At 54.5% G+C, this 12,844-nt stretch overlaps 4 protein-coding genes across 4 annotated transcripts; 3 read left to right on the top strand and 1 right to left on the bottom strand.

Annotated features, from left to right (window-relative positions):
* Positions 1-1,649: 1,649 nt before the first annotated feature.
* Positions 1,650-3,768, top strand: E0L32_002386 (uncharacterized protein; the record flags this gene model as incomplete). The annotated part of the gene is made up of 4 exons (XM_031136569.1): positions 1,650-1,878; positions 1,937-2,697; positions 2,774-3,147; positions 3,228-3,768. 4 exons carry the CDS (start codon positions 1,650-1,652, stop codon positions 3,766-3,768), a joined length of 1,905 nt encoding a protein of 634 aa, XP_030988601.1.
* A 2,570-nt stretch (positions 3,769-6,338) lies between these two features.
* Positions 6,339-7,316, top strand: E0L32_002385 (uncharacterized protein; the record flags this gene model as incomplete). The annotated part of the gene is made up of 1 exon (XM_031136568.1): positions 6,339-7,316. The coding sequence occupies one exon, from the start codon at positions 6,339-6,341 to the stop codon at positions 7,314-7,316; it is 978 nt and encodes a 325-aa protein (XP_030988600.1).
* Positions 7,317-8,016: 700 nt separating this feature from the next.
* E0L32_002384 (uncharacterized protein) lies at positions 8,017-9,905 on the bottom strand (the record flags this gene model as incomplete). The annotated part of the gene is made up of 3 exons (XM_031136567.1): positions 8,017-8,925; positions 8,976-9,502; positions 9,542-9,905. The coding sequence occupies 3 exons, from the start codon at positions 9,903-9,905 to the stop codon at positions 8,017-8,019; spliced, it is 1,800 nt and encodes a 599-aa protein (XP_030988599.1).
* Positions 9,906-10,309: 404 nt separating this feature from the next.
* On the top strand, positions 10,310-11,995 carry E0L32_002383 (uncharacterized protein; the record flags this gene model as incomplete). The annotated part of the gene is made up of 1 exon (XM_031136566.1): positions 10,310-11,995. The coding sequence occupies one exon, from the start codon at positions 10,310-10,312 to the stop codon at positions 11,993-11,995; it is 1,686 nt and encodes a 561-aa protein (XP_030988598.1).
* Between the last annotated feature and the right edge of the window lie 849 nt (positions 11,996-12,844).

Here is a 12,844-nt window from a genome sequence, read left to right as displayed (position 1 = left end):
AGCAACACAACAAAAAGAAAATTACCAGAAAGGTTTCCTGCTTGTCTTGTGTGATTCCGGATGTGTAAGATATGCTCTTTTGACGAAACGCCTTCTCGGGCAACTTGAACTGTGGAAGACTCTCTTGGCCTCCGTGACTACGGTATTTTGGTAGCCACAAATTGATGTGGGTATGCAGATCGCAGCCAACTGGAGTCAAGAGCCTGAAAGCCCTTCAATCGCAGCATCTGGCTGGCTTGACATAACAATTTGTGGGGGAATTATGCTGGAAGTTATAAGAAGAACAGCTAGTCGAATCAAGTTCAACTAATGACTGTTGTTCATGGTTAGATTCGTTGACGAGCTGTCAACACAATATTGAAGTGCTTGACTATCTATGAATCCATTAGTTTCAAGGCCTAAATATGCCTTATAAGTTCAAGAAGTATATGTATTACTAGTATTGATATATCTACAGTTGGTCGAGATGTTCTATCACCTTTCTCGCCGGCAGGAATGTGAGAACGACTGATTAGATGGATGGCACACCATATTAATGTTGGAATAAGCACTCATCATTTATTTCAACAAGATAAACATCGGCACAACACGCGAAACTGCCATAACTTGGCGAGATCACGTCTTTTTGTCATTGAAATGCAAAACCGACTGAAGGTGCTCGCGAGGGCGGTAGCATCATCACTTTCCCGCACTCCACATACATATATAGATCGAGAAAAACGTGTTCGATGTGGGTCGTTTCATGCAAGTCTTGATGTCGATATTGGAGTGCAAATCACGTCTTCAAAGAAAGCCGAGGAATGAAGCTCTTATACTCGGATAGTCAGATTAGTCGCAGGGATCCCGTTAGTCTCGAGAGAGAATGCGAATCCACCGCCACCCAGCCTCACCACGTGCCCACTACCGCATCCAAGTGCCCCGTTAAAATATACCCACATCCCTATACACTTTATGAATCTTGATTCTTGAATCATTTCAAGATATCTATATCAAGAAGAAGGAAAGGAGAACCATCTTGAAGCTGACGGAGTGCAGTTTTTACTGATATAATTTTCATGCGGAGAAACGGCGTTGTCCTTGGGCCATTCACCTCAAAGTCTGATATCCGGGGCCGGCAGAGGAGACAGACCATTCCCATTCCGGAGAAGCATTAATTAGTCTCAGAGGATCCTCTACCCGATGGCCGAAACACGCAGCCGATGTCCGACAGCATGCCTGCTACTGAAGCATACCTAGTGATGACCAGTCCACACCATCTTCGCCGATGTCCGACAGCAAACCGGAGCCTAAAGACGTCAGTGGATCGGGCCCGTAAAGGAACGACCGATGTCCGCTGAGTATCTTCTCACTGTCTACGAATAAGCTTCATAGAAACCATGTGCCGTTCCCCGAGTTTTTGCGATTTTGCACCCTCTGATCATATAGCCAAGGTCCCACTTCCCCGCGCTCATGCTCCTTTCCCCAGGAAGACACCCAACTCACCTGTTCGATCGAGACAGTGACTCCAACATCCAGATCATTCTCCCCGAGATTCTTGTCACGACTCCGTAGAGGCTTGAGCCAAATTGCTTGGCCCCCGAGCTCTGGTCGCTAGGTTCTCTATTGTCTTGGCCCTCTAGGCCAGTCAGCGCGGCTCATTCGTCAATGCGATGGCCCAGGTGCGGTCCACTCGCTTGGCATGGGGAAACGCGACTCCAGACTCTCCCCACCTTCACAGCTTTAGTCATGCGCAGTTCCTTTCCATCAGTGTGGAGCTGAATGGCGCAAAAGTCGCTGGGGTTGTGTTGTTGGCAACCTTAGAAAAAAGCCATCCCTTCTTTCGAAAGGGGCTGTCCCGCCGCCACCCGAGCCCGATCGGCAAGTCAGGCGAGATCATAGGTACTGTTACATTGGACCTGGAGAGGCACATAAAGCATTGCCAACTCCCCCCTCACAGTCCTCGCGCCATCTCGTTGCATCTCCTCAGCACCCCCGGCCTCCTCCATCCCCGCCCCTGCTGAGCACCTATTCGGAGACTCATTTCCTGGCATCTGCCTCCGTCTCTTCCACTCCACATCTCAGATGGCTCGAGGCGTCTTCCAGAAGGGCCGCATCGCCGGTTCCTTCAACTTCCGCCTGCTGTTCTCATGCTTCATCATGGGCCTGTCCCAGGTCAACTTTGGCCTTGACCAGACGGCCTTCAGCACCACCCAGGCCATGGGCCCGTTCGAGCGCAAGTTCGGCGTCTACCGGCCCTCGCTGAAGCGCTTCGCGCTCGAGCCGTACTTCCTCTCGCTCCTCAACAGCCTGCCCACCATCACCCAGGTCTTCGGCCTCCTGATGGGCAGCTTCATCTGTCGCCGCTTCGGCAGGCGCATGTCCTTCTTCGTCATGTGCGGCTGGGCCTGGCTGTCGGCCATCCTCAACGTCACCGCCCAGAACAAGGAGCAGATCCTGGCCGGCCGCATGATCAACTTCATCTACATCGGCATGGAGCTGGCCGCGGTGCCCGTGACGCAGTCGGAACTGGTCCCGGCGCGGGTCCGTGGCTTCGTCGTCGGCACCTACCAGCTCGGTATCATGACGGGAGGGCTGATCATGTCTTTGATCTGCCTCGGCACGAGCAAGATCAAGAATGAGAATTCTTTCAGGATCCCATTTGGTATTTTCTTCGTTATCCCGACGGTTGTGTTTCTCGGAACGTTCTGGATGCCAGAGGTATGTCACACAACAACCAAACCCCCTTTTAGCACCCCCTTGCCAAGGCTGCCGCGGCTAACCTCTCCCCTTTCAGTCTCCCCGATGGCTCCTTCTCAAGAACCGCCCTGAGGAGGCCAGAAAGAATCTTCAACTGCTTAGGGAGGGCAAGTTCACCGACGAGGAGATCGAGAAAGAGTTCCAGGATCTGAAGATGGGCATCGAGTTGACCACCGAGAAGGGCAGCTTCGCCGAGCAGTGGAGGGGCACTCACCTGAGACGAACTTTGATCGTCCTAGGGGTTAATTTCTTCCTCCAGATGACGGGACAGAATTTTACGAGCAAGTACGGAGCTGTCTTTATCAAGGACGTGGGTGCCGTCGACCCCTTTGTCATGAAGACTATCACTACGCTGTGCGGCATCCTGATGGTCCTCACGAGCATGCTGATCTCCGATACTGTCGGGCGCAAGTAAGTCATACAGTCGGCAATGACTTGAATGTTCCATTCCAGAGATGTCTGGGACTAACTGTTTCATTTCTCACTTGCAGAACCATCATGAACATCGGCTCCTTCTTCCAGGCGGCGGCCGTCATGACCATCGGCGGCCTGGGCTCGATCCCCAACCCGTCGCGCAACGTCGGCGTCGGCATCACGGCGCTGACCGTCGTGTTCGCGTCGGCCTTCTGCATCGGCTGGGCGCCCAACTCGCACGTCGTCGCCGCCGAGATCCCCGCCATGCGCCTGCGCGACATGACCTACTCGACGGGCAGCGTCGTCAACGTCCTCTGCTCCTTCGTCGTCACCTTCACCCTGCCCTACCTCCTGTACGAGCCGTACGCCGCGCTGGGGCCCAAGGTCGGCTTCATCTACGGTAGCTTCGCCGTGCTGTCCATCGTCTTCGTCTGGCTCGCGCTGCCCGAGTGCAAGGGCCTCTCGCTCGAGGAGATCGAGCACCTGTTCGAGAGCGGCGTGCCGACGCGCAAGTTCGGCAGCTACAAGCACGGCGAGATCCTGCCCGCCGAGGTGGAGCCCGAGGCCAAGGAGGCGCGCGTCATCCAGGCCGAGGTCAAGCCCGAGACGGCGGTGTAAGGCAGAGGAGTTGGACTGGGGCGGACACACAAGGTTCCTCGTACTTGAGCGACAGTGATGGCGGGGAGCGGCATAGCCTTTTTGGATACACAAACTTAGTAAATTAAGATCTCGCTTGTTGGATGCTCCGTCATCTAGCCATTTTGTGATGGCATCCTTGACCTCTTAAGCTCGACGCTGAGGGTAATCGGGCAGGCGGCGGCGTAGTTGGCTGTTCAGAAGTGCCACCTGTGGCTGGTGCCGAAGCTCTGACCAATCAAAACGCCAGACGCAAAGGCGATCACAGGGGGACGATACCATGATGCTTTGCTGGACGGAGCCAGGGGAAGGAGTTGTCGAAACACCTCATGATGGACTATGGAATTGCAATTCATCGCTAGGTAGGTACCTCGGATATTCATCATACAACTCTCCTTCACCAGGTGTTGAGCTGGGCACTACAGAGCTCGAAAATGCGTCAAGCAATCGGGACATGAGCTGGAGACTGTGCGGTGACAGTTGATGCCACCTGGGTGGGCATTTTAACCAGCACGAGCAATGCTGGCGATCAAGAGAGTGAGAACTCTCCCAAGACAGACAGTAACGAGAAAAGCCCGGGCAAATTGTATGATGATGATTTTCCAAAACAACGAATATCTTGGGTAAAAGAATCACCAAAAGCCTCTGAGCACGAAGCAAACCCAGCCAGCCCACAGGAGATGCCATTATCGCAAAAGGAGAACCTCCGTCCTCGTATACAGCGGCCTACAGGCCGTTCCCTGTAGCCATGGGTGGGAGTTGGAGCACTGATAGGTGCTGGCGTGAAAAAAAAGGGACCTCCAGCTACCCACGTCACCATGGATCCTGTTAACTTGGACGTAGGTGCACTCACACGACCTCCAGCTGGTTCAGCTCTGTCAGGCTAAAAGGTACCTAGGTACCTTGAAGAAGGAGTGCGTAAAACCACCAAGGACGGATGCACCAAACCACTAGAATGTTATGAAGCTCACCACCGATTTTATCGACTTGATCTCAACTCTGATCCAGGCCAGTTTTTGATACCGTTACGAAGTACGCCGATTTATTATGCTCCTCCGTAGTATTTAATCTCTTCTCAATCCTTCCAAAGAGATCTTGGCCAAAGTATGTAGGTGGATAATTTGCATGGGAAACCCCCCTGGTCAATTTTGTGTGTTGTGTGTTGTGTGTGCGGTGTTTGTAGAGGCTCAGATCGAGATCTGGGCTTGGGTGAGCTGATTTTGATCCTTGCAATGCTAACTGTGCTCTGGCAGAATTCGAACCGGGTCGTGAGTGCATTCCAGCCCTGGTGCTGGAACAACACAGGGCGAACAACCGTCCGACGACATCTGCGACGCAGATCCTGTCACTGTGGGCGGGGGGCTGGCTCTCCCAAGAAGGCCAGTCGGCGCTGTTCCAGCACTGAAGTGCACAACATCAAGCTTGGATGGGAGACTAGAATTTCGAGCCATGTTTGCACTACTTGGTCCATCTCTCTCCTGTAGGTCGGAGGTGACGACGGGGCAATGCAGCGAGGTACCCAGACGTCAGATGCAAACAGGCGCATCTCCTCCACCCCTTGTGCGACGGAGGGGCAACCTCAGTACCAGAAATGGGTACTTTTGCCTCCGCATTCTTTCGTTGACGATCTGCAAGAGTAGCAAGTGAAGACTCTATCAGTTGAAGGGTTGGGGACAGAAGTGCTTGGATGTCCCATGACACCGGCAATATGCTTCAGGTAGTGGGACAACCCGTGTGCTCCTCAAGAGGGAATCGCATGGATTATCAGCGACGAAGTAGTCATCTCGTGATGAACTTCCGTCCACCATTCTGGCTCTGGTTGGCGGATGTGGTGAGCAAGGGGTCTGGACCCTGGCCCAGCGGCGCAATACCTGACAAGACGCAGCTGAACTTTCGCACACAAAACAAGCCACGAGCGTACATACGAGAAAGCTCCAGACTAGCTCGCCCATCTCGCGAATCCCGGATGGAAAAAGGGGGCCCTGTACCTCCACTGTTGGGATAGGGGGTTGAGGGTTAGCATTGTAGCTACCCACGGGTACCTAACCGTCATTTCAGGCCTCCAGAGCGGATGTTGCCGCATATGGATGCTTGTCCCAAAGATGCACGTATGAAGACGGGACTGCCCCCCACTTCATCCGATCTTCTGGCTTCTGGAGGTGCTGCTGGAGCCAATGAAGCGGGCTATCCATCGTTTTCACCCGCTTCCCAGGCATCTGGTACAGTACGCATCAACGTTGACCCTCCCCTCCATCAACGCACATGCCGCTCTGAAACCTGCCGCAGGAGGCAATGAACCGTCCACACTGCCAGATCGTGTGGTGTAAGTCACAGTGCACACCGCAATTCGCGGGAGGTCATTTGCTTCTGCACCACCGCCAGACCGTTACGGGCGATGTTTGGCGTCAGTTCGCACTAGCCGTGCGAGTCGCCAAGCAACACTGGCGGATAAGTCCGCCTGAGGCATACTGGCAAAAGAGAAATCTCCAGTGCCTGGTGGACCGTTGTACTTGATAGAGCCCCCTTTGAGCCTGACAAACACACTGCACCGCATGCCGGACTGGGACACCAACATAAAAAGTTGCCGCAGTCCCCTGACTGGAGCACCCAGAGCCAGCGAGGCAACACAACACATCTCCTCCTACCTGTCTGCGCCCGAAACCACCAGGTTCGTGACACCACCCTGTCGTGCAAAGGTTCGCGCTGACCTGCCACAGCTGAGCACAAGCGTGATGCCGGAAGTCTTGGGCTTGGATCCTCAGACCGATGGTGTCCGCAGGATGGGCAGATGGTCTCAGAGCGATGGTTCTGAGGTCACCGGATTAATCGAATGGACATCCAAACCTGACGAAAAATTCCGCCAACTTCTCGACAGAGTGAAGCGCATAATCCCCACAGAGGGGGACTGGCCCGGCGAGGTACAAACCTTCAAGATCCTTTTGGAAGCTCACATTGGCGCACAGAGCGGCATCCTCTACGACTGCCCTCAGGGACACACAGACCTCCACCAAGTCCTCTGCCAGCACCCCGCGCCGTCCATGGGTGACAGGGTCACTCTCATCAAGACGATCATGGAACAGATACGATCGCTGAACTTCCACTTTGAGCTCCTTCACCCGGCGCTACGGACCGAGAGCTTTGTTTTCGTCGGACACGGCCCCCAACTAGACTTTTCGAGGCCGTACGTCCTCGACTGGACGCGTCAAGCACAAGCCGAAATCTACCAACGCCCCGGATGCCATGGAGATAAGGTGGTCTTGGCTGACCAGATCTGGTCTCTCATGATGATCCTATCCGAGATAGTTGAGTGGAAGCCAATGGACAGATCATTCAGCACTGGGGGAAACTTGACACATAGAAAGATGGCGAGAGTGAGTCTCACGACAAGCCCAAAGTGGCATAGCCAACAATGCGCCGCTTTTTTCAACTATGGCTTCGAATTCACCGACAAGGAACCCGACACGCCTGAAGGGTATAGCCGCTGGGATGCCAGGCTCTTCTTTGATGGACTCTTTGCCATCCTGAAGTGAGCGTTCTGGTAATGTTGTGGTCGTTGCTGTGAAGGAGCGAAGCCTCCCTCCTCCTGAGGGCTGGCTGGGAGTCATTTATGTAGCATAAATTGCATAACCACTGGAGTGCCCAAACATGATCTCCCACTCTAGTCCCATCCACACCCCGCCCTGCCTCCCTGGACTTGTACATCAACCCACCAGGGCATGGGCCTGGGTGCTGTAAGCGGCAGTTGCCATCTGTACCTAGGCCGATGGACATAAAGGGGCCAAAATAGTAGCTTAGTTATCTTCTCCACGACACATCAATCAAACATCACTAGGTAGTTACCATCTCTCTCTTCAGTGCAGGTGCCTATTTGAAAGGAATATTTTTTTTGGTTGCATTAAGGTTTGGTAGGAGAAACCTGGTCTGGTAGGTACAAGTACTACGCTAAGCTGGGAGCCCCTCCTCCGGCCCCCACCAGCCCGGTCAATCAACGCTTGTGCTTATGAAGATCAGATCAGACCCTGAAAGAGAATGCCTGTGAATAAATGAACCCCTGAAAAGAAATGGGTGTTGTTCTAGAAATGATCGACCGAAAGGAATGCTTGCGAACTCGGAAATCGTCGCGTGAAAGAGATGTTTACGAATCGGGAAAAAGAGAGACAAATGAAACCACTGCCAGCCGCCAACAACCCCCTGAGCCCTGTAGACACACGCTTTTCGGCCCAGTGGAGGTCACCGCCGCGTTCGCTTCGATGCCCGTTCAGATTGAACCACCGCTGGATCTCCTTTGCGCTTGCGAAGCCGTCGCCTGATGCCGTCATCATCGTCATTGCTGCTTGTCGACGGGTCGGGGCCTTCGGGCCTGGCTTCTTCTGGCTGTCCCCGTTGGGTATTGGGCATGTCCGGCGGTTGACTCGCTGCTCGGTGTGACTGCGCTCCCGCATCCTCTTGCGCGTGTTGAGGACTTCCAGGGAGGACGGCTGCCGGTGGTGGCCAAGGTCCTGTGAGGGGTCCTGTCTGTGGTCTCCAATCCATGGGTGTAGGTCCGCTTGCCAGCTCCTGCTGCATCTCGAGCAGGGCATGAGCGGTTGGGCGATGATTGGGATCCAGGTTGACCATTGGTGCATAGGAGGGATCGAGATCGCACAAGCTTGACTCTAGGTACTCACTCCACTCCAACATGGTTTCATAGACATCGCCTCTCGTCCGCAAGAGGGGGAATTTCTGGAGACATTCCGCCACTGTAACGCCTAGTCCCCAAATGTCAACCTTTGGCGACTGTTCCCCGCGCTCTCTGACTTCAGGCGCGGAGTACCAATTGGTCCCAACTTGAATGTGCGATGTATCAACGACCTTGGCAAGGCCAAAATCTGCCAAAAAGAAGTCATCGCCTCGGCAGAGAATATTCGGGGGTTTGATATCTCGATGGATGATCGGTGGATTCTGGCCGTGGACATAGGCTAGTGCTTGCAGCATTTGGGAAAGCATCTTTGCGGCGACCATCATGCGTGAATCATCATCATCAGTTTGGAGCCGGGCCAGTAGATGCTGGAGGCTGAAGTCATAGAGAGGCATGAATATCTGTACCTGCAGCCCGGGGTTGTCGATGCACTGTGCATGCGTGTACGGCACGATGTGAGGCTGGTATGATTAGCGCAGAGCGGGGAGGGCCAAGCATTAGGGGACCGTACATGACGTAAAGCCATAACCATGGCCACCTCTTTCTTTATCTTCGCCATCTTGATCTTAGGCTCCGGATCTTCTTCTTCTTCAAACCGGACAATCTTGCAAGCGTAGAGGTTGCCATTCTCCTTGTCAACAACCCTAAGCACATGGCCTTGGGCACCGCTACCAAGCCTCTTTAGCTTGATGAAACGGATCTCACGGGTGTTGCCAGGCAGAAGCGGAGTTATGACCTGACAATCGTTGTGGCCCGCAGCTGTTGATGGAGGTGGGTTGGTGGTTGGCAGTCCCTCTGATAGCTGGGTTTGGTTTAATCGCGGCGTCGTCGCGACGATGGTCTGATCATGGCCGTCTCCACGTGCAAACGCTTGTCTATCAGCGATAGATGCCGCCTCTACTGATTCAAGCCCTCTTGGTGCTCGCAGTAGAAACTCAGCATGGCCCATCTTGAAGAGCCATTGGCGCTCAGCAGGACCGCTCCATTCGCCCCGGTACTCGTCAGCGCCGAGAACCACAACGCATTGCCGACGGGTTTCTGATATCTGAGGAGGGCCCTACACCCTCTGCTTCTTACTCTCCTCCTCGTCCTCCTCGTCCTGCCCCTCTTCTTGTTTGGTCGGGAGAGAGAGGATCTCTTGGAGCTGTGTGTCGTTCTTTTCAGATGTGTCGTGGAGAAGAAGCTCTCCACTCTCTTTGTTGAAATTGAAGAAGCATTGTTCTCTCCGGGAAAATTGGAGGGGGAGTTGCACGTCGTAGCCCTCACGTCTGCCGAAGCTGGCCAGGACTGGCGGGCATTCGGCATCGCCCAGACCAATGCGCAGGCACGGCTTTTGGGGGCGAACGGGGTCTAGATATCTTCGGGCGCTGTTGGATTCGTCCTCAACAACAGCTGAGGCGAGCTCGTTCAATGGGGATAATAGAAAGACCGTGTCAGACATCTTGGGAAGGCACATGGAATGAGGAAAGGAGGATTGCACCAGCTTCACTTGAATTTATTTTGGCCGTTTGCAGCTACGCAATCAGGGCGACAAGAATAAGGATCTGTGATTGGATGCGGAACGCCTCAGCTGAGTGTTGGAAAACAAAGCCAACAGCCACAACTTCCGCAACCAGCATCCTCAAAGAATCACGGGCCCATACAAGGGTGTGCCGACATTCTCGCCTATATCTTTGTCTTTTGCCCTCACTTTCGACGCTCTCGAGCTCGAACTGACCACACGCGCACCGAGAAACACATCCTTCCCAGCCAATTTTCTCATCCATGGCAAGCTCGATGACACCGCGCACTCGCGCAGGGCGCAACGGTAACCAAACTACATCTCTGACTTCATCCTCCTCCAACATGGAACCTCGCCCAGGTGTAGAGCATAAGCTTCACGGTGGCCAAGGCCCAACCGGTGGCGAACATGGAGACAACGACCGACAAAGCGAGGGAAATGCACCAGCACGCCTATCCGGTGGAGCCGTTGAAAATCGCCCAATGCAGTTACCACAGACCTGCGATCCCGATACATATGACCCCGATGAGCCAATGCCAGGAACACCCGAGCCAGAGAACAGTGACCCCGAGACCTATGCGGCCTGGGGCGCGAAGCGCTTTGGCAAAGAGTGGTACGACTTGCGAAAGTCGATGCTGGCGGAGGTTCCTGGCAATCTGACATACGAGGTGTACAAAGATTTGCAGAGAGATCTGAGAGCGATGGAACATAAGGCTGAAGGACGGCCATTGCGACCATGTAACAAAGATGGCTCCGATGATCTCTCTGATGAAGGCTGGAAGCGAGTGTGGGCTCGTCTGTCAAGGCATACTAAGCCGGTCGAGGCCAGCTCAACCCCGGTATCTGAACACAGCGACTCCGACACATCCCCCCCCACACCCGAGCCACGCGAACCCATCCCTGAATCGGACGACCTGCGGAACCTTCTAGAGTACATGCGAAAGCAGCAAGGGTGGGACGAGGAGAGATATCAGTTCTGGAAGTTCTATGTCAAGGATGAACACATCGACAAGGCTAGAAACCGACGAGAGGATGAGGTCTTCTGCAACGGGAAATACTACATGGCCAATTTCCGCTTCGAGGGCTATAGGAAGACCACGCTCGGAAAGCACCATTGCTACATAGGGCTCCTCGAGAAGGGCTGGACGTATGAGCAGATCGTCGCCAAGTATGAAGCCGACGTGGGCATGCACGAGTGGGAACAGGAGAACCCAGCGCCAAGGGCATACCTTCTTGGTCACTGTATGGGTCCGGGAGGGTTTGCCGAACTGGATGCCTGGCGTGAGAAACATGATGTTGCCTTCGAGCACTTCTACGCAGCGCCACGTGGTATGCTATTGCCGTATTGGGTTACGGACTATGGTGGTATGTACAATATCCGGGACAAGGGCATCCTTGGTCGCGTCACCCGCCGGCGACAGCGAGAGGCCCTGCTGTCCGACACCACCGGCGACGCTTCATCACGGACCAAAGAGCTGCAAAGGATCGAAGATGAAGAGCGGCTATATGCCGAGGAGCTAGCTAGGGCCATCGACAAGTCGATGGAAATGGATGCACATGTACACATCAACCGCTCTTCAGCCATGAGTTGTTGGTTTGACAGGTGGGACGAGTGGGGGATCTGCCTCGAGAGCCAGAACAAGTGGGCTGGCATGTGGGGACACGGCGGGCGAGCCGGCCCGAGCGAAGCACCTCGACAGGCGAAGGAGACCAAGGGCGAACCCGACGATAAGGTGCGGGAGGAGGAGGAGGAGGAGGCGGCGGCGGCGGCGGCGGCGGCGGTGGCGGCGGCGCAGCATCGCGGAGGGCGGCGGCGCACGGTATACAAGAAGGAGCGGTCGAGCCGAAGGCTGGCGGGACAACGGCCCGAGTACGGGGTGCTCGGGGAGGGCGAGCCTGGCCACCCCGCGCGCCCCGCGGCGAGCGGCATGGGCGCTCGCAGCGGCCAGCGGGCGAAGAGACCAGCGGCGGCAAGGGTCGTGAAGCACCAAAAGACCTCGAAGCCCAAGCCAGGACGTAGGACTCGCTGACGCAGGCAAGAAGAGCATGTGGGAGTTGGTTCCGGAGTGTGTCGTGTCGTAGCGCGAGATGGCTAACTGGGAATGTTCTTTTTCAAGATCTTTGCACTTTTTAATGTAATTCTGGAGAATAGCTGCTTGGAGTTTTTCCTTTTTTCGGTCCTCTCTCTCTCTCTCTCTCTCTCTCTCTCTCTCTAGTTCTTTCTCTTCGATACAGCCTGAAAAGAAAAAAAAAAACACAGAAAATTAAAAACCCCACGACGTACTTTCCTTGCAATCACCGTGGTATTTTGTGGCGAGTGAAAACTTCTAGTCCATTGCATTGCAGTGGAACGAGAGCCAGTCCCGGGCCTTATAATGACGAATTTCCTCATTAGGCATCTAACACCATTTTGGTGTGGACGGGGGCTCAACAGGCGGCAAGCCCTGCCGCCCATCCCCGCTTGTCAAATGGAGCCCAGGCCCTTTACGGCCAGGTAGATCTTGGCAAGCTGGGAGGCTCAGAATAGCTGCACTCACAAAGGCTACCTACTTAGTACCTATATGCATCCCACTACCTTCCTACCTAGACCTATAGGTTTGGTACCCAAGACCGTTGATGGCTCACGAAGCACTCCTGTTCGGACCCTGTCAGCCAAGTAAGGTAACTAATTTGACCGTCGCTTTACTTGCCCAGGCGGTAAGCATGCACCCTGTAGCACCCGTCGTCGTGTTACCGGGCTACTTTCCCTACCTAAAGCACCTAACCTTCTATAGGTACCTGTAAGTAGGTAGCCTGTAGGGAAGCTGAAAGTTGGCTCTTTCAGGGCGTCTCAAAACAGCCACGGGTGTAAGGGGCAGCTGGAGGTCACCTGTCGGCCG

The sequence above is a fragment of the Thyridium curvatum genome (genome assembly GCF_004353045.1).
Source record: "Thyridium curvatum strain D216 chromosome Unknown NODE_9_length_649264_cov_80.371750, whole genome shotgun sequence".
Taxonomy (NCBI): Eukaryota; Fungi; Ascomycota; class Sordariomycetes; order Thyridiales; family Thyridiaceae; genus Thyridium; species Thyridium curvatum.
The sequence above is the reverse complement of the archived record's forward strand: the minus strand, read 5'-3'. Positions and strand labels throughout refer to the sequence as shown.